At 42.6% G+C, this 26,329-nt stretch overlaps 1 protein-coding gene across 2 annotated transcripts; it reads left to right on the top strand.

Moving 5' to 3' along the window:
• The first annotated feature begins 20 nt into the window (after positions 1-20).
• EIF4H (eukaryotic translation initiation factor 4H) lies at positions 21-25,644 on the top strand. 2 transcript variants are annotated; one of them, XM_024571380.3, is made up of 7 exons: positions 21-178; positions 15,065-15,252; positions 17,004-17,068; positions 17,153-17,249; positions 17,553-17,612; positions 23,305-23,442; positions 23,681-25,644. In XM_024571380.3, the coding sequence occupies exons 1-7, from the start codon at positions 120-122 to the stop codon at positions 23,818-23,820; spliced, it is 747 nt and encodes a 248-aa protein (XP_024427148.1). In that variant the 5' UTR covers positions 21-119; the 3' UTR covers positions 23,821-25,644. The 2 variants fall into 2 exon arrangements, with proteins under 2 accessions (XP_024427148.1, XP_053786001.1); XM_053930026.2 differs by lacking the exon at positions 17,553-17,612 and having other exon boundaries at positions 97-178.
• Positions 25,645-26,329: the final 685 nt, after the last annotated feature.

The following is a 26,329-nucleotide window of genomic DNA, read 5'->3' as shown; positions in this document are numbered from 1 at the left end:
GCGTGCATGCAATTTGCGATCAGGCGTCGCTGCGGACAGCCCCGGCAGCGGGGAGGGGGGAGTTATATTGCGGGGTCCTTCCTCGCTCACCCTGGTTCCTCTCGGAGCGGAGACGGCAAATGGCGGACTTCGATACCTACGACGATCGGGCCTACAGCAGCTTCGGCGGCGGCAGAGGGTGAGGCGGCGGTGCACGGACTTTAGCCGGGAGCGGGGGACGGGCGGAGTCGGGGACCCCAGGGTGGCGGCCTCCCCGTTCTGAACCCAGGGCGGCGAGAGGTAGGGTCTGGGCTGGGTCGGCAGAGGCCTGGAAGAGGCTCCTGGAGGGCTGGGGCCTGGAAATGGCGCGCTCGGGGAGGGGGCAGTTAGGCTACTGGGGTCTTGATCGCAGGGCGGATCCCTGGCTCTGCCGAAGACGACGTTTCGTCTTCCCCCTTTCTCAGCCTCAGAGCCAGGCGGTAGCAGCACTGAGCGCCCGGGAAGACGAGCTCCCGCTTCCAACCCCATCCCCCAGTATGGCAGACCCAGCATGGGTCTCTGCTGCAGCCTGGGGTCGGGGCCACGGCCTGCCCCGCTTGGGTTGGGGCCTGGCCCCCGCTTCGACCCTCCTGTTTGCTTGCGCAGCAGGCGCCCTGACCGTTTTCGCCGGGAGGCCAGCCGACTGGGTAAGGTCGGGAGGCCGGGAGAGGGACGATCCACTTCCCCTAAGTGTGAGGCAGGGATTTGGTAACTGGAGCCCGGGAATGGTCCGGTTTACGTCGGAAGTGGGGAGACCAACCAAAACAAATACATCAGAACGGTTTTTATTTCTTGGGCTAGAGTGCTTTATTGACAAGGTGCTAATTCCGGCCATATACAGACTGTATATAATTGAGGTGCCCTGTTTAAAAGAAAGGTCTTTGACTAGTGAATAGAAAGCTTATGGTGTTTAGTTCCAAGAATCCGCACTGGATTACTTTTTTTTAATACAAGTTACCTCATACAGAATTTAGAAGATAGGCCATAAACATCTTGCTATTTGTCAAGGACACACTTGGCCTTTGTGTGCTTTTACGAAAAGATTAGTTTCCCAGGATAACACCACAATAGTACCTACTGAGGTGTCCAGTCTCCTGGGTTTCAGTCCCAAAAGTATCTTTGTTAGGTGAAGAATGATCTTTTAATTCCTTGGCTTGGGAATGGCTCAGAGGCTTGTTTGGGTTTGGGAGTGTACCCAATATCATTCATGACGCTATAACATGGAAGTGGAGCCACCTGTTATTTCAAAGAATATTTTATTTGCTAATAAAAAAGAAATAGATGTCGGATGACATGTGAAATAATGTTGCCTCTGGGGTAGGTTTCTAGACATCGGATTTGTACTTGAAGTTTAATAACTAGGATTTTTTTCTCTCCATTCATTTAGAAGTACCCAGTGAACCTACTCTTAAAACAGAGCAGTTCAGTGTAAGGCAGACCCAAGGGTTTTTAGTTGGTTTGGGACTGCTATAAGTCGTATCCTGAGCCTGGGGATTTTTTTAAAATTCCTCCTTTTCACAGATTTGCCAGCTTTTCTGGTGACTTGAGGTGTTCAAGTTAGACTTTCAGTGGATGTCAGTTTTGACAGTTGGAGTGACTTGAAGTGATCAGAAGTAAAATTCTCTTAGCATACCATTTCAGATATCAGAATACAAATGAAAATGTTAGCCATTTGCTCATATGTACTCCAAAAACTGGTAGGAGAGAACAGTAGCTAGCGCTCTATATCATCTAAGCTTCCTAATAAAAAGTCCCTTTACTGTTAAACTTATCTACACCTGACCTTGAAATTTTCCATTTAACTTCTTATTCGTGTAAAAGTAAATAGGAAATATGGCTCAGGTTCTTTAAAACCTGTGGGTGAATTTGTGTGTTCATTCAGATAGTGTCTGGAGTGGGTCCGGAAACTTCGCAGCGGACCAGACTTGCCGTGTTGTGGTCTGTGCCGAAGCTTTCCTTTTCCCAAGAGTCGGTTATTTTATGTTACTGTGATCTCTGGCACTTAGCAAGGTGGTAGAATAGTTGACTGGATACTTTTTAAGATAATTTTAATTGTTATTTGAAGTATATTCACACCAAAATGTCTTGGTGCTATTTGCTTATGTTCGAGTACAATGCTTAAGCATCATAGAAGGTTATACCACCTATAGAAAGCCAGTCTCATGTTGCTTTGTTTGGTATTCTTGTAAGTAAGGCGCCTTCCCTCTAGCCTAAAACACCTTAGCTAGATAAGATGCCTCAACTCTAAACCACTTGGGTCACAGGTGAGAAGAATTCAAGTTTGAAATGTACAGTCGTAATCTAAAAACTTGGTTTTTATAATTACACATTCCCCATAAGGTTGTTGTATAGCCAAATGTAATAAACCAGTTCTGTTGTAGGGAAGCAGTGCTGAACTGCTTTATTTTCCCAGCCTATAGAGGCGTGGCCCCAGCAACCAAGGAGAGAACCAGAGACCACACTGTTGCTCAGAAAGGAAGACAAAACAAAATTCCAAATTATCAAGAGTTCATTGTACCAGAACTTGAATGTATTTTGTTATCATTTGCTAAATTGTTCTGAGGTTCCAGTTTTTTGTTTGCCATTGTCGATAAAGTGGAGAGTAATGCTGATGTTACATCCTTGACTGCAATAAAGCCTTTTGAGTGTTTAACCTAAAACCATCAATCCTGAAAATTGGGTTGGAACTTGGAGTTAGTGAGAATTGAGGTTGCTGCCCCGGCCAGCGTGGCTCGGTTGGAGCATCGTCGACCAGTAGACCAAAAGGTTGCGGGTTCAATTCCAGGTCAGGATGCAAATGCAGGTTGCAGGTTCAGTCCCCAGGAGGGGCACGTACAAGAAAGCAATGTTTCTCTGTCTCTGCTCCCCGCACCCCCACCCCAGTTCCCGTCTCTCAAAAGCAATGAAAATGTCCTAGGGTGCGGATTAAAGAATTGAGGTTGCTGGAGTGGTACCTGCTAAAAATTGATTAAACTTCCAAATTAAAGTATTCTTTATCTGTTTCCAATTAAGGGGGTTAGAATTCTAAACTTTTGAGTCTTGTAGGACATAAGCCTGGCATATCTGTCTAAATTTTTAAGCATACTTTAACTTAAAACTGGAAGGAAAGCAGTGTATAATAACAGTAGCTATTTTCACTGACAGCAGGATCTGTAAAGGTACTGAAACACTTATTTTAAAATGCTGTTTACCTTTGAATTGGCAAGTTGTTTGGGTTTATTGTCATCCTTCTCTTCACTCCCCAGTCTCCCAGTGCTTGATTCCAAATCACCCTCTGTGGAAAGTGTTACAATCACAAATACTTGGTTTTATCAAGAAGTTATCTGGGAGACAGTTCAGGCAAAAGCCCTGGCTTCAGAGTCAGGGAGACCAGAGCTTGCATGTCAGTTCAGCCATGTATTAGCTGTGTGATGTGGAGCAAGGTCCTTCGCCTCTCTGAGCCTCATTTCCCCCACATGTGAGATGGAAACTTCTCTGTGGGGCTGTAGGGAATATTAAATGAGATATATCTAAAGTGCACAGCACAGTATCTAGTACATAGAAATGCTTAGTTATTGGTAGCTATTGGTTTATCATTTTTTAATTCTTAAAATATTTCCTTCGTGGTTAGTAGAGGGGGGGAAGTTTTTGTTTAACTGGCTCTATTTTTAAATCCAAGTAAGAGAAATCTGTTCATAAGTATTATAAAATGAGCACTAAGTAATTCGTTCTTTGAAATTATTGGTTTGTTACAGAATTTATGGTTGAAATGTTTAATATAAAGGCCTCTGGGATTTCTCAAAAGTTTCTTAGCATGTTTTTTAAATTCATATTTCCGTTGGAAATTAACAGTATTCTGGGAAGACCTGACATAATTTTAGTCTTCCCAGAAGTTTAGAACATCCAAAGCAGAATGTTTGCGGGGGGGGGGGGGGGGGGGGGCGGTCAGTCCAAAATCAGATTCCATCTTCCAGTTTTCAGCTTCCCCTGAGAAACTGAGTTGGGCTAGAGAGCCTGCCCTGCCTCTTGTCCTTTTCATCAAAGTCAGCTTTTAAAATTGCGTGTTCTTTCAAGTTTTCCCCATGTCACAGTTTCTGGGTTTCTTTTGGATGGGTCCTTTGGATGTATTCCAACACGTGGATACTCCATTGAAAATATGACACCTCCAGTTGAGCGTTTTACTCCAGTATAGAGTAGATGGAGATGTTCTGGTCTCCCTTGTTCTGCACACATTCTTCTGTGATGAATCGGTTGCATTTTTGGAGTCTTTTGAATATCTGGCTTAATAGAAAACAGCCGGTTTCTCATACCTGCTTCTGAGATAGGTTTTGGTTGGCATAGGTACATGAACAAAGGTACATGCCGTACCCTCTAGCCTTACACAGATAAGTAGTTAGAAAAGGGAGTATTTTAATAGCCCTTTCAGGTAATTGTGGATATTCTTATTTGCTATTGTATTATACCAAAACTCAACAAGTGGTAGTTTACATAAGGTTAGTTGCAGTGTATAATCTGAAACTTCATCGATAGACTTTTCATACTGTTACATTAAAATCCTTCAGTCTGTCTTAATATTTTGAATGACATGACACACAGTGGTCATTTGGGAGATACCAATAGACTGAGTTATGCAGCTCTTCCAAATATTGACACATTTCATTACATAGTATCAAAAATCATGTTTATTTACTATCACTGTTAATTTCATCTGAAAAATTTCAGGTATTGGGAGTCCGTCAAGCTTACATTGATGAATACAACTTTCGTAAAATTCTTTTTTTTTTTTTTTTTGGCTTGAAAGCCTGCATTTTATCATTGGCTACAGATACTGTTATAGTTGTTTGTGACAGGCTCGCTTTATTTGTTTATTTTGTTTGGGGGGGGGGAATAATCGATCTGTGGTTCCACCTGTTTGTGCATTTTCATTGGTTGCTCTCTGTATGTGCCCTGAGCAGGGCGTGAACCTGCAACCCCAGCATATGGGGATGATGCTCTAACCAGCTGAGCTACCTGGCCGAGACCAGGCTGACTTCAAGAATGTCTGCCAAATATCCAAATCTGAATGAGCCCTTCGTCAGTTCTCTCAGGTAAAAACGTGGTTTCATAAAAAGAATGGCTAGTTCACCTTGTAACTCATGTACATGAGGGCTTTTCCTGGAGATAACCATTGTACTTCTGTAAGCAGCAGAAATGCTTTGTTCCCCATTTCATAACATTCGATATAAAAAATGTCACAATTTAATAAAATTAATAATTTTTACTGCTTTATTAAGGACATTCTTTATTGAACCTGGCTCCCTCCCTCCCTCCCCCCCCCTTTAAATACTGCAAGTGAGCCATGAGTAGTAATTCAGTTTGGTGCTTTAACCGGTGTGACTCAGTTGGTTGGCCGTCATCCTGCAAAGCAAAAAGTCACTGGTTCAATTCCAGGTGTGGCTGTGTGCCTGGGTTGCAGGTTCCATCCTTGGTCAGAGCGCATACAAAAGGCAACTGATCGCTGTTTCTCTTGTGGATATTTCTCTCCCTCTCTTTCTTCTTCCCTTCCTCCTCTAAAATAAAAAAGTAAATAAATTAAATAACCTTTAAAAATGACTACAGTATCACATGAAAACTTAATGCAACAGATCACTAAATATTTAGATTTCTCTGATAGCTTCTGTTTTAAAAAGATTTTATTTATTTATTAGAGAGGGGGGAAGAGAGTGAGAAACAGACGGAAAGAAACATGCATCTTGTACACGCCTCCACCCGGCACCGAACCTGCAACCCTTGGCTCTGAAGGACGAGGCCCAACCAACCGAGCCACACTGACCAGGGCTTAGCTCATATAGTTTGATGTGCAGCTGATTTATTGGGGTCAGGACCAGACAGGATTTGTACATTGCATTTGATTTTTCTGCCTTCCAAATATCTTAATTGGTAGGTTCCTCTAGTTTTCTTGGCTATTTGTTTGTAAAGGGGGAATGTATAGCTTTTTTCCAGGTACTTTTAATACATAAAATTCTTGTAATTATGTGTGAAGTAAGTATAAATTAAAATAAATTCGATATTGGCATACATAATTATTAGTGTTAAGTATTCATTTTAATACTTTTTTTTTATACAAGTAACTTGGATTTTTGGTTTTTCAAATGTTACATGAAGAAAAGGCCCTGCAATAAGCTAAGGTTGCAGGTTTGATCCCCAGTCGGGGCATGTACAAGAGTCAACTAATGCATGCATGAATGAGTGGAACAACAAATCGATGTCTCTCTCTCCCTCCAGTTACCTCTTCCCTCTCAGATCCATAAATAAAAATTTTTAAAAAGAAAGGCTCTCTTACTGAATGCCTTTGAACTCTAGATTTTAAATGGTAGTCTTTCTATAGCATTTTGTAGTTATCTAAATAAAAATTTTTAAATACAAATTGTAGTGTAATTTATTTGTTGATCATATGAAATACAACATTGAATGAAAAACTGAAGTTTCATTTAAAATTAATTGGAGCTGGTTTGTAGAATGTCAAAGCAAATAATAAGCATTCTAATTTAGGGAGAAAAGAATTCTTGGCCTATAAAGTTCAGAACTAATCCATAGAAATAGTTTACACTGTAGCTCTGACACAAGTGTTTTTTTGTGGCAGTATTCTCTGAGGGCCAGTAAATAGATCTGAGATTTAAGATTTCATTTCCTTTGGAAAATCTGGGACTTTTGGATTGAGTAACTCATATGAAGTAAATTGATAACTCATTTATTTGCTTTCATTAATGTGTGGGAATACAAAGCTTTAATATATGATAATAGATGCCTTTTGCCTAGTAAGAAAATTCCCTAAAAGAGCATGTAAATGAGAAGCCCCCTGGTGTTCAGTGTTCATCTAAATTAAAACAAGGCCTACAGGCTGCCTGCTGTGTCCTGTTGGTAGATGATGGAATTAATTTATTGGGTCGTGAGGCGCATTTTTGAAGATGAAATACAGATACACACTAACTCAGTATATTTTACTGAGCTTTTATTTGTATTGTTAATGTGCAGGCGTGTAGGTATGTGTGCATTAAGTCGTGATGTAAAATGTATTTGTCGGTGTTGGTCACAGCCAAAAAGTTTTTTGAAAAACACTTAAGTGTAGCTAATCGGGGATGTCATCTAAATACATGGAACCCCACCCTGGCTGGTGTGGCTCAGTGGATTGAGTGCTAGTTTGTGAACCAAAAGGTCACCAGTTCAATTCCCAGTCAGGGCACATGCCTGGGTTGCAGGTTGGGTCCCTGGTTGCAGGTGTGAGAGAGGCAACTAATCACTGTTTCTCTGCCTCTGTTTCTCCACCTCTGTTTCTCCCTCCCTTCCCCTCTCTCTACAAATAAATAAATAAAACATAGGAAGAAAATTAAATTAAAATAAATAAATATGTGGAACCCTCTGGTGTATTCAAAATTTTTTTTTCTGAGTAAGAATACCCATGTTGGTGAGAGAAGTTATTTGCAATGCTAAAACAGTTGTTAGGCCTGTGACTTCATTGCTTCCACCTTTGGGACGTATCAGATAATACAAAGTCCTGGAGATAAAGCAGTGTGTACAAGACTGAATTCCTGCCTTAGAACTACCTTGCATTTTCCTGCAAGGCTTTTTCTTGTCATACAGATGGGATTAAATTATTAGAATCTCATTCACAGCAGAAAAGAGCTCCTTGAAATAGGGTATATTGAAGAATTCACCACAGATACTGCCCTGCCCCCGGTGCTTACCAGAAACTTCCAGAGGCTTCCATGCACATTCTGTAGTAAATGACAGTTGTCAAGATGAAGGGATTTAATTTTGAGTGCTGATTAAAGGCCTTGGAAAATGAATATACTTAGAGGAAGATCTGCTTGGAAGTAAAGTACCTTAATCCAAGTTGCGTTGAGCTAGTTTTTTAAAAAGCTGCAACTAAAATCCACGTGGCGTCGTTGATGGGATCTTGGAACAGAAAAAAAGGACACTAGGTAAAAACTAAAGAAATCTGAATAAACTGAACCTTAGTTAATGTATCAACGTTGGTTCAGTGATTAGAACTAGTATATGTTACTAATGGAAGATAATCGTGGGTAGTATAAATGAAATAAGGGCTGGGCTTTTGAGAGCTTAACCTTGTTTTGATTATTATCTAGGAACTGGGTTACACATTTTGACCATTCTTTTTTTTTTCTTTTAAGCATACTCACTGGGTTGTTTCTGCTTCCTTGTATTTTACTCTTCTAACGACAGTCTTACTGTGATTTTATGTAGGATCTACATGCCAGACGATGATTACTAATAAGTGTTTCTGGGTGTCACATGAAGGAGCAGGGTTGTTGATCAGCGCTAAGGAAACTATCTGGTTATCACCTAGAGGTAAAAATGGTCCAAATACCAAAGAGGGGTTAATAGTTCTTGGTTTCTTAGCATTGGTCTTGAAGTTTTAAGCTTGGCAGCAACGGTGCTTAATTAGTTAGTATATAGTTAGTATAATTAGTATACAGTTAGTTTCTAATGCACCTAGAAATCTTTAGAATTTTTTTTCCCAGAAGTTAGTGTATGTCCTTCATTTTTCATTAACTTTTATAAATACTTTGGAAGTAAGTGTTAAGCATTTAATTTTTTCCTTTATAAGATTTATTTGTTTTTGGAGACGGGGGGGAGGGAGAGAGAAAAAGAGAGAGAGAAACATCGATCAGTTGCTTCTCACACTCGCCCAGATGGGGGACTGAACTTGAAACCCAGGCATGTGCCCTGACTGGGAATCACCTGGCACTCCGCGGAACGACACCCAGCCACCTGAGCCACACCAGCCAGGGCCCAGCCTAGTAATTTCTACTCTTTATATTTTTTCTTATGGTCGCTCTATTTTTTCTTATGGTCGCCCTTCAGCCTCCTTTCACTCCTACATATCTTTGCTTATTCACACGTTGCCATCTTGTTAAGAGTTCAGTGCTCTCTCTGTCCACTCTCTGGAAAGTAGAGTCCAAGTCCCTGTTGTTCCACTCTTCAGTGACAGCTGTCATTGCTGTCTCCTGAATCTTCTGCAGTCCTTTGCTTGGGACGGGGTTTCCTCTTCCCGGATGCCTGGACACCCCCCTCGGTTGAATTATAAGCTCCATGAGGGCAGAAGCTTAGGTTTAGGTTTGTTACACTGCACTCTATACTTCATGGACATTTAAGATATTTAGTTGATGGGAGTGAAGAGAAGTGATTTGTCTGTAAAGTGTTTTGGTCAAAGTTGGATTTTGTAATTCTGGAGGTGCAATTTATTACCTTAACCATCACATGTATTTTGTTTTTAAGATTTTATTTATTTATTTTTAAAAATGGGGGAGGGAGGGAGAAAAACATCAGGACTGATGTGGGAGAGAAACATCAGGATCGGCTGCCTCTCACATACCCTCCACTGGTGGCCTGGCCCGCTACCCAGGCTTGTGCGCTGGCTGGGAATCTAACCTACAACCGTTTGGGTTGCCAGACAGTGCCCAAGCAACTGAGCCACACTGGTCAGGAGAGTCACATGTTTTAAAAAGCAATGAACTGTCCCCCAAGGGACGGTAGGAAGGGATAATGAGCAGGGAGGATGGTTGCTCAGTAGTGTGACGGTGTGGCCTGGGAGTTTGCCGCACAGACCTTCGGGGGTCCGTTCTGAATGGGGAGGAGGGCCTGCCTGGGCCTGCCGCTTCCGTCATCTGTTTTCTGGTTTACACACATCCGCTGCTGGTGGTGCAGCCCCCTGCTGCTGCAGGGGCAGTGCGACCTCCCGCGGGTCAGTCTTCCTCTGACACGCAGGAGTTTCGTTAAACTTTTATAAAGCCATCAGTATTTATGAAGTGTTTTTATGGTCAGTTTTAAACTTCTTTCAAAAATAAAGAATTAAAATATAACAGACAAGGAAACTTGAGGTACAGAGGTGATTTGGAAGATGCCCTACACCAAACTAAGGTCTCGAGTGAGTCTTTTCTGTGTTGTTTTTAACCTGTTTTAGGAAGTGCTTTCATGTAATACAGCTTGTTTGTTTAGTTAATGACCCCCTCTAAACTTGCATTAGCTCACAGAATTTTCTGACACTGGGTTTTCCTATTTGGTCGATAACAGAATGTGTATTTCGTTACGTGTATGTGCACTCGTGGGGATCTGTCACTCGGGTGCTGGCACACTAGGTGCTTCGTAAATGCTAGAGCGGGTGAGTCGAAGCCTCCCCAGATGGCTCCACTTGGGCTGCCCTGCAGGGTCTCGGCGCACTGCTCAGTGAAAAGCCTCAAAGTGCTTAAACCCTGTAAAACTGGCTGCGGCAGGTAGGGTATTATTTAGGCGGGCGTCAGTAATTCTTGGAAGTGGTTAGAGCAGCAGTTTTCAGCCTTTTATCTCGTGACACACATGAACTAATTACCGAAATTCTGCACACCAAAAAGTAGATTTTTTGCTGATCTCATAAAAAATAGGTATTTTTAAACTATTTTTAAAAACATTTTATTTATTTATTTATTTTGCGGGTGGGGGGAGAGAAACACTGATGTGCACGAGAGATACATCAATCGGTTGTCTCTCATTCCCCCAGCTGGGGACCTGGCCTGCCCCACAGGCATGTGCCCTGACTGGGAATCAACCAGCGACCCTTCGGTTCGCAGGCTGGCACTCAGTCCACTGAGCCACACCAGCCACGACTAAAATATTTATTTTTAGAGAGAGGGAAGGGAGAGAGAAAGAGAGAGAGAGACATCTATTGGTTGTGTCTTGTGCGCAGCCCAGCCTGGAACCCAATCCACTGGCCAGGAATTGAAGCAGCAACCTTTTCTTTGCAGAATGACGCCCAGTCAACTGAGCCACACTGGTCAGGGCAAAAATAGGAATAATTTTGATTCATTCACACCTGGGTGGCTGTTGTTTTGTGGGCGGTGGCCTTTTGGGGGGGGGTAGACAACCTGAGTGATAAAGAGGTTGGTGTCCCTGACTAAATAGTCAGATATTGCATGCTTTAAAAATCCTTGAGGCACACCAGTTGAAAATCATCGGTCTGGAGTGTTAAGCCACTGATGGTTTTGTGATACTAGGGTGAAATGAGCAAATTGTTGGATTTGGGTTATTTCACCTGTTTCCACATCTCTAGCTCTTAAAATACCGCTTTCCTGAAATGGGGTTCTTCTGTCTTCCCAAAGCTGGATTTTTAGCCAATTACACTCTCATTGGTGCCCCCTCATCTTACTACCCATTCACCTAGGCAGTGGCAGTCCTTACGAAAGCTCTCCTGGTTCCCTGTACTCAGAGGTCATCTGACCCCGTCTCTTCAGTTCTACATGGAACACCCTCCATGAGTTCTCATGTATACATTTAATATGCCCTTCAGCAAGCCTTCCTACCTCCATTTCCTGATGCATCACTCACACACATGGAATTTATCATCTCTTTATCTTCCCCTTTACCTTAAATTTTTAAAAACCATTGTGGATTTTTGGTTTTTGCATATGTTGTACAACAGGTCCTCAAACGACTTCATTTCATTCAACACAGTTTCTTAACAACAACGTGATGCTATAGGAACTTAACTCTTGGTTTATATTCATTAGCCTACGGTAAAATTGGCTTTGGTGTGTGTTGTTTTGCTTAAAGTCACAGACTCTATCAATAATAGAATAATTTACTATATATGTGCACACGTGCATAGACATACACACATGTGCACACAGGTATTTGTGGTTTATGGGTGCTACTCAGTTGTGAGCTGCTTGAAGGCCAGGGACTGTTTTCCATCAAGATATTTAATGAATGTTGCGTGAATTAATTTAAAGTGTTTATTATTATTCATTCTCCACTTTGACATTTTTTTTGTGTATGCTTATATATATGTATATATTCAGTATCCAGTTCTGAAGAGTATCTTACTGAGAATCGTTTAGGTTTTATGGTTATTGAGATAGTAATAGTTGTGTACTATCAGTAGTGTTACAAATGCAAAAACGAGTCACATTTGCTAAGCTTTAGATAGGGGGAAGTGGGATACAATTCACTTACAAACCTGTTTTTCTGGTGTTCTTACAACAGAATGCAGAATAATACTTAATACTTCCTATTGGGAAGTAGCAGAATTCTGAGTCATTAAACTTAAATTTTTTTACCCTCTAAGTATTACACTGTGGCTTGGTTCTTCTGCTTCAGAAAAATCTGCTTAAAGAATGATATTTAGCCCTGGCCAGGTAGCTCAGTTGATTTGAGCGTTATCCCCATACACCACAGTTATGGGTTCAATCCCCAGTCGGGACACATGCAAGAATCCACCAATGAGTGCATAAATAAGTGGGAAACAAATTGATGTTTCTCTCTCTTCCCCTTTGCCTCCCTCTCCAAAATCAGTAAGTAAAAATATTTTTTTAAAGAATGATATTTATTACCAAATATTTACCTGGAATTTATCTCAAGGAAGGTGTGGAATTTCTTTCATGATATTTCTAGCAATCTGTGGCGATCAGGTTGCTTTCCAAGACTAATACTCATATTTCCCCTGCAAAAAGGATGACTTTGAGCAGATCTTTGTTGTGATAAGATTTCATTTATTTTAAATATTTCTTTTAAAAGAAACAATACCTCCCTTTTTCATTTTTTCTCTCCAGTGTTCTGCAAACATTTTATTTTGAAAATTTTTCAAATCTACAGTAAAGTTGAAGGAATGACACAATGGGCTCTGATAGATTTTTAACAAGTTTCACATTTGTTTTATGTGTGTGTGTATACACACACACACACACACACACACACACACACACACATGCTTATATGTCTTTCATGCCTAACTCTTTGAAAATACAGTAAATAGCCCTGGCTGGTGTGGCTCAGTGGATTGAGCACAGGCCTCCAAACCAAAGGGTTGCCAGTTCGATTCCCAGTCAGGGCACATGCCTGGGTTGTGGGCCAGGTCCCCAGGGGCGGGGGGGGGGGGGCAGGGGGCACATGAGAGGCAACCACACGTTGATGTTTCTCTCCCTCCCTCCTTCCCTCCCCTCTCTCTAAAAATAAATAAATAAAATCTTTTTTAACAAAAAAGAAAGAAAATGCAGCAAATGTTGCCTGTCTCGACACTTCACCCCTGACTACATTAAGTCTCTTGAGAACAGGGCATTCTATTGACTGCGATGCCAGTTGTCACTCATAAGAAATTTAACATTGATACAAAAATCATTATGTGCCATATTCAAATTTCTCCATCTGCTTTTTCTTTTAAAGCTGTTTATTTCAGGATCCAAACACCACACATACCATTGGGGGCACTTTTATCTTTTTTTTTAAGATTTATTTATTTAAGAGGGAAGAGAAGGAGAGAAACATGGATCAGTGCCTCTCAAATGACCCCCCAACTGGGGACCCGGCCCACAACCCAGGCATGTGCCCTGACTGGGAATCGAACCTGTGACCTTTTGGTTCACAGGCCCAATGCTCAATGGACTGTGCCACACCAGCCAGCTCCATAGCATTGGTTTTCATATTTCATTATGAGACTCTGCCTTTTTTGTCTTTCCTGACTCACATATTTGAAGAATCTGCACCAATATAGAAGGCATATAATATAATGAAAGCTTGTTCCATTATTAGTGGTACCAAGTTCAATTACCTGGTTAAGGCGGTGACTGCCAGGTTTTTGCATTTGAGAAAGAACTTTTTTCTCCCCTGAGATTAATAATCAATGGGGTGATGATTTAAGACTGTGTGAATGAATACCTTGTTCCCAAAAAAACAGTTTATCAGTGGTTTTGGCATCTGTCTATGGGCCTGGCCTAAATCGGTTCCTGCTAACCACATCGCACAGTAGTGATGATTCCTTCAACATTTATTAGCTAACATTCTTATTGATGTAAAGAATAGCTCCCCTTCCCATTCATTCATTCATTCATTCATTGAAATAGAAGTTTTTAGAGCACTTTTAGATTGACGGCCAAACTAAACAGAACTGACAGAGTCCTGTATATGCCCTGCCCTTGGCACGTGCACGGCCTCCCCTGCTGGCAGAGTAGTGGCAGTTTGCTGCAGTCAGTGAGCCTGTGCGTTGAAAACGTCATTATCACCCAGAGTCCAGTCACATTCGGGTTCACTCTTGGTGGTGTACGTTCTTTGGGCTTGGGCAGATGGTCCCACTTACTCATCTGTAAAACATTTTTAACCTCAGGTTGTAGGTGGCAGTGAATACTACTCGTTACTCTGTACATACATATTGTCGGTTAGGCAGTATGTGAAGCACCTTATATTTGTTATTAATAATTCAGGGTCTTAATTAATGTTAACCTAACTTCACAAATAAATAAATGTTTAGAGAAAGTGAGCTTATTAAAGATCATATGGCTAGTAAGTAGCAGAGCTGGGATTTAAACTGATACCTCTGCAAATTAGTAGTGATGAAGCATAATCAAGGTCCTGCCTTTGCCACTTTTTAGCTCTGTAACCAAGGACAAGTACACCACTCTTGTTACATCTGAGGAAGTGGCATTGAGGTTTAAATGGATGAGTAATAGGCACCACGTATGAGTATTTGAGAGCCCAGTGAAGTATTGCATGGGGGATGGGGAGTAGTACATACATAGTACTTGCTACACGAAATCTAGAATTTCTATAGTGTTATTATCCATAACCAGATTAATAGCAAGAAAACAGTTGTACTGTTAATACATTAAACTTTGGCAGCTTCAGTATTTCCTCCTGAGTTCAACACAGTGATTCTGGACAGTCAGTTGATGTATGCATTAGTAGTATTGAGTGCGCGGGAAGCACTTGTTCAGGTTTTAGGAAGTAAACACTTTGCAGATGCTGATTCTAAGTGAATATGAGAGAACCATTAGGAGCACATGTTAAATTGGGATTTGATTTTTCAGAGAAATGTATGTTTACATAGAGTCTATGATTCTGTAGACATTTCTGTCACTAAAAAGCAGGCACCTTTTTCATAAAATGATATTTAGAATACTCATAATTTCCAGGTAAAGATACGATACATCAAGGAGGAGTGTTTCACCTGGGTGCTGTAGCTAGCTGGGAGGCATTTTTATTATTCCTGATCTGGGACTGGAACCCATGGGCAGACTTGAATTCTGTCTGTTTCATTTCCTAGGTCCCGCGGCAGTGCTGGTGGCCATGGTTCCCGTAGCCAGAAGGAGCTGCCCACAGAGCCCCCCTACACAGCATACGTAGGAAATCTCCCTTTTAATACAGTTCAGGGCGACATAGATGCTATCTTTAAGGATCTCAGCATAAGGAGTGTACGGCTAGTCCGAGACAAAGACACAGACAAATTCAAAGGTGAGTTTGGGGGACGCTCTTACTGTACATTATTGTAAAGGGGGAGGTCTCAACCAGAATGTGTTAGTGAACTAGAGGGCTTTAATTATGAGTGTTTTAAAGGTTTGCTTAGGGTCCAAGTATTCAATCTAAAATAAACATAGCACTTTAACTCATAGGCCCTCAGTTCTCCTTAGGGGGAAATGTTTTACCCATCGTCTAGAAGCATATGGCACATACCCAAGTAAACCTGCTGTTTGCCTGACTTACAGAGCAGTCCTTGTGTGGCAGTGAAGGAGTTAACGTGGAGAGCAGGGACTAGATGTGAGCATACAAATCTGAGGACTTTTCAAGTATATTTCACCTTAGCCAATTCGTGCTTTTTTTCTTGGTAGTTTTCCTATAATTCAGTTATTCATTATAAAATCCAAAAGATAACCTAATAAGTTATCGCTATACATTTGTGACTTCAGAGTATGTGTTTGGGAGAGGGTTGGCTCAAAATTCAGATAGTGTCTGTAGATTAGCATCTTCAGGGCACTTGAGCAGAGGAGGAGTGAGCAGGAAGAGTCGAATGACATCATCCTCTAGCTCTCGAGGTTGCCTGAGGGGAAGTAAGCCCAGCAGTGAAGTGTGTCCTGCAGGGCGCAAGGTGTTGTCATCTGAGTGGTTCTGTGTGTAGTGGCGTTTTTTTATCTTTTTGACAGCTTTTGACTTTAGAACCTGAAGCCTTGTTATCAAGTGGTCAAACAATACAAACAAATATATTGACTAAACTTGTGTAAGTTCCACCCAGTTTGCTTGCTAACAAACATTAGGAATTCACATTTAGGGTCCAAACGTGTAGATGAAGCCATTTCGGCCGAGTGAGTAGCAGCAGCGGTTTTAGACTTTGTTTCGTAGAGGATCGTCTTCAGTTTCAGCAGCTCCAGGGTGTCAGATGTGTGGCTGGGCTGTGTTGTCTCTTTGAACTTCAGAGTGGTTTTCTCAGTTCCTCTCAACATTAAGTCCACGTAGGGAATAAGGTGGGGGTGGGGAGAGCAGGGGACATTGTCCAGCCAAGCCCTGCATTTTTTGTGTAAGTACTTACTGAGCAGGTGGTGAACAGGAAAAGCTTGGAGCCAGGCCTTCGAAGCACTTGCAGTGTCGTGGGCTTTGGAAGTAACGTATAATCATCACATAGGATGAGGACACTCGGGCAGGAGTGGGGTGTACATGTGCGGTGTGAATATATTGGGGCAAGGAGAGCACTCAACCCAGATGTAGGCTCTGGGGACACGCGGGCAAGAGTGTTGCACATACGGGGAAATGCTCATCAGAGGTTTTCATACCAACTGCCTGCATGGTGGTAGGTACTCAGCCTCTCCTTCAGAGCATGTCGTTACTGACTTTGAAATCTGTCCTAAAACCCCAGTTAAATTATATAAAAGTCATTCAGAAATCAGAACCGACAACTCTGCAGTGATCCAAGAAAGGTTTTAATATTATGGTTAAAACACAGAAGAAAGCTTTATAAAAACACAGCTGCTATTTTAACGCCTGTTTTGTTGGTGCTTTCTGATAAAATATAACTGAGGGGGAGGAATGCCAATCAAGTCCTACTTACTGAAATTCAGGATCTACTTACTAGTCTGCAGGCATCTAGATGCAGCGAAAGTGCAGTTCCGATGTGGGCAGATTGTGCAAATAGGGACACCTCCCCCCCCCCCCCCCCCCCCCCCGTATTTGTGACCCTGACTTCTCAAGGAAATGGAGTCCGTTCTCTCTTACAGGATTCTGCTATGTAGAGTTTGACGAGGTGGACTCCCTTAAGGAAGCCTTGACATACGATGGTGCAGTAAGTATGTTCACGTTTTCTCTGTCATGTTAGTAGTTGGGCTTTTTTCTTGCAAATACTGATGCTGTTTTCCCTTGTCATTAGCTGTTGGGTGATCGGTCACTTCGTGTGGACATTGCAGAAGGCAGAAAACAAGATAAAGGTGGCTTTGGATTCAGGAAAGGTGGACCAGATGACAGAGGTGATTGGTTCTTCTAAAACTGAACATAAAACGTACTGGTTGCAACTCCGGAAGGTCACTGCTAGAACTCTTGTCTTGTAGGTGCGATAGGTTTTTGCGAGCTTTTTACAAAAATAAAGTCTTAGAGTGGATGATGCTTCTGCAAGCCTGGGGTTGTTTTTATTTTTCCTGTTGGCAGCAAAACCTCTAATTTTGTTGAACTTCCCATCCCATGAGTTATATATCACCCCAGTGAATTTTTCCATGTTTGTGCAGCAGGGTAATGATCCAACCTCAACTTTACTCTTTTTTGTGTATCCTCAGGAATGGGTGGCTCTCGAGAATCTAGAGGTGGATGGGAGTCCCGGGATGACTTCAATTCCGGTATCAGTATTTAAAGTATCGCCACTTAACCTTTTTCAATGGCCTTGGTGCTGTTGTACATTTCCTGTGAGTAGCCGGCCTGGCTGGACTACTACTTTAGTTTCTCTGACGAGTGAAACTTTCCCGAAAGGTGCCCAGGCGTGCAGCAATTTTTTCTCAGGGTCTCGCCCAAAGAAACTCCTTGGGGCTCTTATGTGTGCGGCGCACATAGAAATACAGTTACTTCTAGAGATAGTATGGAGGTTCTAGAAACGTAGAAAACCCCTTGCAACTGTGGTTTCTGGTGGCTCCCTCTGAGACGGTAAGTCTGGTGACCTGTCTCTTCCCCGAGAGGTGAGGAACTCATCCCTTCATGCTGGGTGCCACCCGCTCTGCCTTCGCGTTTCTCACCGGCCAAGGCAGGCAAGTAGGTGCTTCCTTGGCTCAAATCAAGAGGCCAGTTTGCCCTCTGCTTTGAAAGATCTCTTAAACATTTCTTCATCTTAGTTACTTATTTTTTTTTAAGTCATATATGTAGTAAACCTGTCAGTTACAACAGAAAGGTAGGAAATTTTTGAAAGGGTTTTCTTTCCTATGAACTTGAGGTTATTTCTGTAATCTCCAATGTATGAGAACATCAGCACACCCACCCTGTCACCTTATCCCCATCAAAACAAAACTCCGTATAAAGTAATGGGTAAGTATGGTGAAACTGGTGCAGAATGTCTCATGAGTCTTAAAAAGTTTTAAAATTTATTTCCAGTACTGCTTTAGCTAAACAGATGACAGTTTATATCTGTTGAATAATTTAATTTTTAAAGTCCTATAGCCAGTCAGAAATGAGCTTATTCATAAAAGTACAGTATAATCCAATAAACCTGTAATTTTATGTATAAGCTAGTCTCTGATTGCAACATGCAACAAATGTCTTCTCAAGGCCAGTCGAGGTACAGCAGTTAGTGGCTTACTAAGCAGTGGCCTTTGACCTGTCAGTTGTGCGTTCCCTGGTAGTTTGGGAATAGCACAGTGAGCTCACAGCTCTGGAACTGTGGGAGTTAAGTAACTAATGCCTTTCTGCTGTTGACTTAGCTTGCGCTTTTACTCTGAAGCAGAGACGTACCGTGAACACAGCCAGACGATGCCTTGCCACCCACAGCTTCACTGTGGGCTGCAGTGTTCTGGGGAAGTGCCCACGTGGCAGGGTAGCGCCTGCGCGTGTACGTCGTTCATGAAAATGGGTCTTCTTTACTCTTTAGAAGAATGATGCTATTTTTTAATGGTACATGCTTGTAAAAAAATATCAAGCCTTATTAAAGAGCAAGTAAAAATTTAAAAGTTCCACCACTAGAAATAGCCAGTGTGTTAAACTAAACTTTGTAAAGGAAACTCAGAAGATTCTTATGAATAGTGTACCTCCTAGAAATCTCATCAGATTGATTAAAAGATACTTGTTAATACTAGCCTTGCTTTTCTCCCATAATCTTCCCACCGCTCTCACCGTATTTTGAAACGAAGCTGTTAGCGGTGATGTGCGCGGTTTTCCCTGCTGTGCGTGTCTCACCGTGTGGCCCGTAGCAGTTGTGCTTTTCTGCCTTGTCGGTGTGGGTGTGAGCTGATGGGTTTCTGCTGAACTGGCAGCTAAAATTACTTAGATCTCATCTGGAGAAAGTAATTTGCATACTCAATGGAAAGGTCCACATCACAGTTTGGATTGGTTTGGGGAATGTCAGGTTCAAAGACTGAAGAATCTTACACTTGACTGGACTATATGCATCCCAGTGTGTTTTCCCTCAAAGCAGTGTTCCTGTTTGGTCTAAATCCTTTTAGAATTGTCTTTATTGCTTGTTTTATTAGAATTGGTATCGTTCAACTCAGTCTCTGGACTGGGTTTTTAAATAACTTGATATATTTCCAAAATCCTTGCCACCCGTAAAGAACAGGAGAAGTACCACCACTGCAGATGGAGTGGACCCTCCATCTGTGCAGTAGTCAGGTTCTGTAGAGTCACTGAGAGCACCGAATTAGCAAATGCTGACCCACTGCTCCCAGGGAAATCACACGGTCAGGGTCCTTCAAGCCTCTGATCACTGCGTTTTGTCAGCCAAACTGTCAGCACGAACTTGCCTTATGTGTGCCTTACCTGTTTAAAGATGCCTTGTTTAATATGCATGGTTGATTCGTTAACGTTGAACTCAAAGCCAACAGCATTGTAACTCTTCCCTGAATGAAGCTTATCAAATGTATACTTTCCCCCTAAGTCACTTCACAGCTTTCTTGTGCTTAGGGAATACTACAAGTTCTTCAGTACTGTTCAGGGGCCATTTTAAAAAGAAATCACCAACACAAAAAAAATACAAGAGCAAAAAAAAAAAAACCCCAGCACTAGACAGATCGTAAAAAGGGTCCCTTTACATTATGAGCTGAAACAAGGCAGAGTTTGCCTTAGCTGAGAGCAGGCGCGTCAGGCAACCCAGTCAGTAACTGCTCGGGGCATATCTGCACGGCAGAAAAAGCACCAAAAGTGTTGATTTGGGGCTTACAAGTAAATTTTAGCAAGTGGGTAGAATTTGTAAAAATGAAATCTTTGAATAATGGGAATAACTCTAGAAGAAGAATATGCCTCTGTCTCAGCTCTCAAAGACACATTTCTACAAAGCTTTGGGCATTGGCACCATTCTTAGAGTGAGAAAAAGTCAGCTTTGGGAGCATGAACAAATTTGTTTAATTACAATCTTATTTCCTATATTTTTACTGGAACTTTAATTTTAGTAGGCTATATTGCTAAGAGGTTACTTAGCTTAAACCCCCATAACTGAAGGACTTTCTCTTAAATACAAAACTAAAGCCTAAGCTTCTCAAAGTCAATTGAGAAAATACTCTTTATTCTACACACTGATGACAGTTGTGACTTCTAATTTTTAGAGAGAGGGGAAAGGAGGGAGAAAGAGTGAAAGAGACATCGATGTGCCAGAGACACATGGATTGGTTGCCTCTCACATGCCCCCTACTGGAGACCTGGCCTACAGGCTTGTGCCCTGACCAGGAATTGAACCTGCAACCTTCTGGTTCACGGGCCAGCTCTCAATCCACTGAACTACACCAGCCAGGGTGTAACTTACTCTTTTTTTTTTTTCCTTCTAATATATTTATTGATTATGCTATTACAGTTGTCCCATTTCCCCCCCCCCCACTCCACTCCATCCTGCCCACCCCCTCCCTCCCACATTGCCCCCCTATAGTTCATGTCCATGGGTCATACTTATAAGTTCTTTGGCTTCTACATTTCCTACACTATTCTTACCCTCCCCCTGTCTATTTTCACCTATCATCTATGCTACTTATTCTCTGTACCTTTCCCCCCCTCTCCCCCTCCCACTCCCCTATTGACAACCCTCCATGTGATCTCCATCTCTATGGTTCTGTTCCTGTTCTAGTTGTTTGCCTAGTTTGCTCTTGTTTTTGTTTTATGTGTGGTCGTTAATAACTGTGAGTTTGCTGTCATTTTTACTGTTCTATTTTTTATCTTTTTTTTAGGTAACTCCCTTTAACATTTCATATAATAAGGGCTTGGTGATGATGAACTTCTTTAACTTGACCTTATCTGAGAAGCAGTTTATCTTCCCTTCCATTCTAAATGATAGCTTTGCTGGATACAGTAATCTTGGATGTAGGTCCTTGCGTTTAAGCTTGGGTAATGTAATTATGATGTGCCTTGGTGTGTTCCTCCTTGGGTCCAGCTTCTTTGGGACTCTCTGAGCTTCCTGGACTTCCTGGAAGTCTATGTCCTTTGCCAGATCAGGGAAGTTCTCCTTCATTATTTGTTCAAATAAGTTTTCAACTTTTTGTTCTTCCTCTTCTCCTTCTGGCACCCCTATAATTCGGATGTTGGAACGTTTCAAGATGTCCTGGAGGTTCCTAAGCCTCTCCTCACTTTTCCGAATTCTTGTTTCTTCATTCTTTTCTGGTTGGATGTTTCTTTCTTCCTTCTGGTCCACACCATTGATTTGAGTCCCAGTTTCCTTCTTATCACTATTGGTTCCCTGTACATTTTCCTTTGTTTCTCTTAGCATAGGCTTCATTTTTTCATCCGGTTTTCAAACAGGTTCAACCAATTCTGTGAGCGTCTTGATAACCAGTGTTTTGAACTGTGCGTCCGATAGGTTGGCTATCTCTTCCTCGCTTAGTTGTATTTTTTCTGGAGCTTTGAAGTGTTCTGTCATTTTGGCCTTTTTTTGTTTGTCTTGGCGCGTCTGTTACTTTAAGGGGCGGAGCCTTAGGTGTTCACCGGGGCGGGGTAATGCTGGTCGCTGCCCTGTGAAGCTGTACGTGGGGGAGGGGTCGAGTGGGAGCAATGGCGCCCGCTCCACTCTCCTCCGGATTTCAATTTTTCACTCCGCTGCCCACAATCAAATTGGGCCCCTCTGGTGCTGGTTCTCGAGTGAGTGGGCTTGTGCACACTCTAGGCCCCTGTGGGTCTCTCCAACGACCTCTCCTGTGAGGCTGGGAGTCTCTCCTGCTGCCGCCCCAACCCCCACGGGCCTTTTCAATCAGAGGTTTGAGGCTTTATTTCCCTGAGCTGGAGCCCTGGGTTGCGTGGTCTGCTTCGCTCCCTGTCGTTTGTCTAGTTTATCTGTGCGCGAATGTGGGGCTGCGGGGTGCTACCCACTGCTCTGCCTGCCCCGTTCTCTGCCACTCTGAGTCCGGCCCTCTCGGTTTATCTGCGCGAGTGTGGGGCCGCAGGGTCTGCTAGTGGTCAGACTGCCTGCCCCGTTTGTCCCACACTCCGCCAGTCTCGGTCCTGCCACTGCCACGCGAGTCCTCTCCGCCCCGGTGCCCGTCTCCGCCCCTCCTACCGGTCTGAATGAATGTTTATTTTTTATTTCCTTGGTGTCGGGCTTCCTTGCCGTTCGATTTTCTGTCATTTCTGGTTGTGCGAGGAGGCACAGTGTGTCTACCTACGCTGCCATCTTGGTTCTCCCGGTTACTTACTCTTAACACTTATAAATGGAGATGCATTTTACTTCTGTTGGTAATTGTTTTAGCAGATACACAAATGAATGGAGAAAACCCCATTGCAACCAGAGGAGGTGAGAGAAGGTTGGGTGTGCGGTGCTCCGCTCCCCTCAGCATGCCCCCCCAGGGAGTGGGCCTAACCCGGATCACTGCTTTGTTTGCCACGCAGGTGCTTTGCTTTTAGAGTGATCCACGCTGAACCCGGCAGGAACAGGGAAAGTGGGGAGTGTCACCCAGAGGTGACTTTGAGTTTTTATTTTGTCTTTGCATCTAGTTTTTTCTTGTGATTTTTGCATTCTAAATTGTAACTTCTAAGTTTCAGGTTTATCTTCTTAATAACTATATAGATTTATAATAGAAAACAATAAAATGTGCTTTGAGGATTTTCATGTTGTTTTAAACCATATTGAAATAGAGCCTCATACTGTTTCCCACTTTTACTGCAAGCTAAGAATTTAAGCAGCTTATTTTATTTTTCTCTGCTAAGATTCTTTTTTATTTTAAAAATCTGTTAGCATTGAAATTACCAAGCAGATTCACATTTGGACTCATTTTCAATGCACTATATTTGGGAAGAACTTCAGATGCTGGACAAACGAAAGAACTTAACGTTTTTTAAGTCAGAAACAACCTACTCAAGATAATATAACCCACTTCGAGACAGTTTAAAAAGTAATTCAGTGTCATCTTTTTTCTTCAGGTTTCAGGGACGACTTCTTAGGTGGCAGGGGAGGGAGTCGTCCAGGTGACCGGCGAACGGGCCCTCCAATGGGGAGTCGTTTCAGAGATGGCCCTCCCCTTCGAGGGTCCAACATGGATTTCAGAGAACCAACAGAAGGTATGGTGACAACTTGCAAATGGAGGGTACCTTTTCATAATACCTTCTTAGGCCGTGGACACTACCCTTAGTCTTAAATAATAAGTTTACTTTTATTAATGTATCTAGGGATGGAGCAGTTTTTCCAGGCTGTTAATTTTTAGAAATTGGGCTGGGCTGTAGGGATCGGCATCAGTTTGGTCATTTTGCCCAGTGGGGAATGGGAACCATTCTTTAAAAACCTTGTTTTTCCCCCCAGAGGAAAGAGCACAGAGACCACGGCTCCAGCTTAAACCTCGAACAGTTGCAACGCCCCTCAATCAAGTAGCCAATCCCAACTCTGCTATCTTCGGTGGAGCCCGGCCCAGAGAGGAAGTTGTTCACAAGGAGCAAGAATGAGCTCTCGGTTGGGAGGGAATGGGGTGTAGGGGCAGTTAGAGCGAGAACGCAGCCTGGCTAGCCCCCTGGACTGGCAGTCCTACAGTTACCATTCCTGCGCCTGACCTTTGTCCTCCTTTCTTACAAAGGAAACAGAGCTTGTGAGTGCATGTCAGCAGTTAACAAGTGGTTTTTAGTACATTCTTGGCTTTGCTGTATCTAGTGCCTGTTTCGTGCGTTCTTTTTTTTTCCTGCCACTCCTTCCCCCATTTTCCTTGTGTCTTTTTTCCTTCTTGCTCCTTGTTTCCTTCCAGCACATGAGTTTCTCTAGAGGGACAAAGGCAGCCACGGTGTGGGAGGTCTTTGGGTATAGGTGCTGCTTCATTTTTCTCCTTTGCTTTCTCTTCTTTCTTTAAACACACTGGCCAGACTCCAGTCACTTCCTTTGATTTCCTCAGTGCTTCTGACCTGCATGTTGAGTTCTGTATTTCTGTGGCTTCCCCCCCCCCAAAAAAAAAGGGTCACAAGGTGGATATATCTTCTTTTTATTCAGCCTTGATCAACATACAGATTTTGAGGCACCTTGTTTTCGAATTCCTTCCATCCCTATTTATAGGTAGTCCTGTCTCTGTTGCCCCCTCTCCCAATGGATTACTAGAGCAGAATATATTTGGCTCAAATTCCAAACAGTGAACCCTAAAGGGTGATGGGAAATGTCAGTAGGGAGTTTACATGGGAGATCAGTGAATGCACTACCGTGTCCACACATTTATTACTGCTTTTCAGCACTGTCCGAACTGGTCCCCTCCTTCACCAGCTGCGTCAGAGGCTCCTCTGGCTGCTGGATGTAGTGAACTGCCTGCTGCTGGTTTCCTTTCTGCTGGGCACAGGTGCTTTGGGGGACAGGGACTCACGGTTGGGGGTGAGGGTGGTGGCAGTAAAGCTGTGCTGGGCTAACTTTATAGTGTAGACATTGCTTTTTCCAAATCCCCATTATCTGTGTGTTCTGCGTCTGTCCCTTGCGTTTATCTGTTCCCTAGTATAACAATAAGATATTGTGCTTCCCACCATCCCTTAATTTTATAATGAAAATGGGCCTAGAATCTGGCACTTTACTGTTTCACTTGATGAATTGAGAATTTTACTATGCAGCGCTATCAAGAACCTTAAAATAATTGGTAGGTGGCTATAAGTTGCTGGGTCTCATCTTTGGGACAAAGTTTATTGTTCCCACATACCATGTCCACAGGGCTAGGGGCTAGGCAGTAGCTTTTGAGCTTGAACACCCATGTGTGGACAAATTAAATTCCTTAGCACCTGGGTCCCAGCTGTTCCATTCGAAGCAGTTCGGGGGCAGCCAGCAGCTGGAGCCCTAGAAAAAAGAGACCCCCACTGGCATGACTGGAGGGCTGGGGGGTCCTGACCCACGCAGCGCAGTATGCTCAGACAGGAGTTCGTCACTAGCTGGCATCCTTGGCTCCTCTTACTCTGTCCTTCTTACGAGGTCTCAGCAATTTACAGAACTCTCCCTTCTCTCCTTCCACCTGTCATCTTTGCCTCTGGAATAAGAACCATTTGTGTAACACCAGTGCTTAACTTAAGAAAGACATGCATTATGTGGTTGTAATCAAACCTGATGCTTTCAGACGACCTACTTATATCTTCAATGTGGAAAAGACTAAGAACAAAACAAATTCATCTAAACTTCTGGGCAATCCAGTTGACTTTTAAATGTAAGAATGGAATTCCAAACACTTAACACATTCAACTATATGACAGAAAGTAAATCTATGGATATGGTATTTTGTGAATGATCTTTTAAATAAAAGAAAACCTTACGTAATATTTAATGCTTGTCTTTATTTTTGAGTTACTTTCACCCTCATGAAATGAGCAATTTTAAATTTGGAAGGCAGTATCCAAATTTATTAGAGTACTGCAACTTAAGTGAGAAAAGCATCTTTTTGGTTTCAGAATTAGTGAGATTATCTTAAAAGGAATTAGTGATGATTAAAAATGAGATGCCAACCTTCTTCCCCTTCATTGCCTAAAAATGTAATTTTCCTAACACAGAGAAACTATATAATGGTGTGGCTGTAGTTTTTGGTTGGACAAAGAGACTTTTTTCCCCAATACGGAAGAAATCAAATATTTGTGCAACATGCACCTGCTTTTTTAACTGCTTGTTTTTAGAAGAAATTCTGGGTACTCTTCATGACAGCGCTGGGTGCTACTCCGTGGCACGTAGATCATGTTTGGGGGGCACTCACTGCTGTGTAGTTTGGTGGTTTTATGACTCGGCACGGTACAGCGCTTTGAGCTGTTTGGGGCTGGCCCGGCTGGCACAGGAGAGAGGTGGTGGAGGACCTGGCACCATGCAGAATTCCCCTCCTTGAGGTGGGAGCCTTGATTACAGCTTGATCTAAAGAAATAAGCTTGGGGAGGAAGTGCATGAGTGACCATTTACTTCAACTTCTCCCCAGCCAAGAGCACAGAGGAGAGAGGGCTTGATACCTACTGGTATTTTCTT

The sequence above is a fragment of the Desmodus rotundus genome, chromosome 1 (genome assembly GCF_022682495.2).
Source record: "Desmodus rotundus isolate HL8 chromosome 1, HLdesRot8A.1, whole genome shotgun sequence".
In the NCBI taxonomy this organism is placed as follows: domain Eukaryota; kingdom Metazoa; phylum Chordata; class Mammalia; order Chiroptera; family Phyllostomidae; genus Desmodus; species Desmodus rotundus.
The sequence above is the reverse complement of the archived record's forward strand: the minus strand, read 5'-3'. Positions and strand labels throughout refer to the sequence as shown.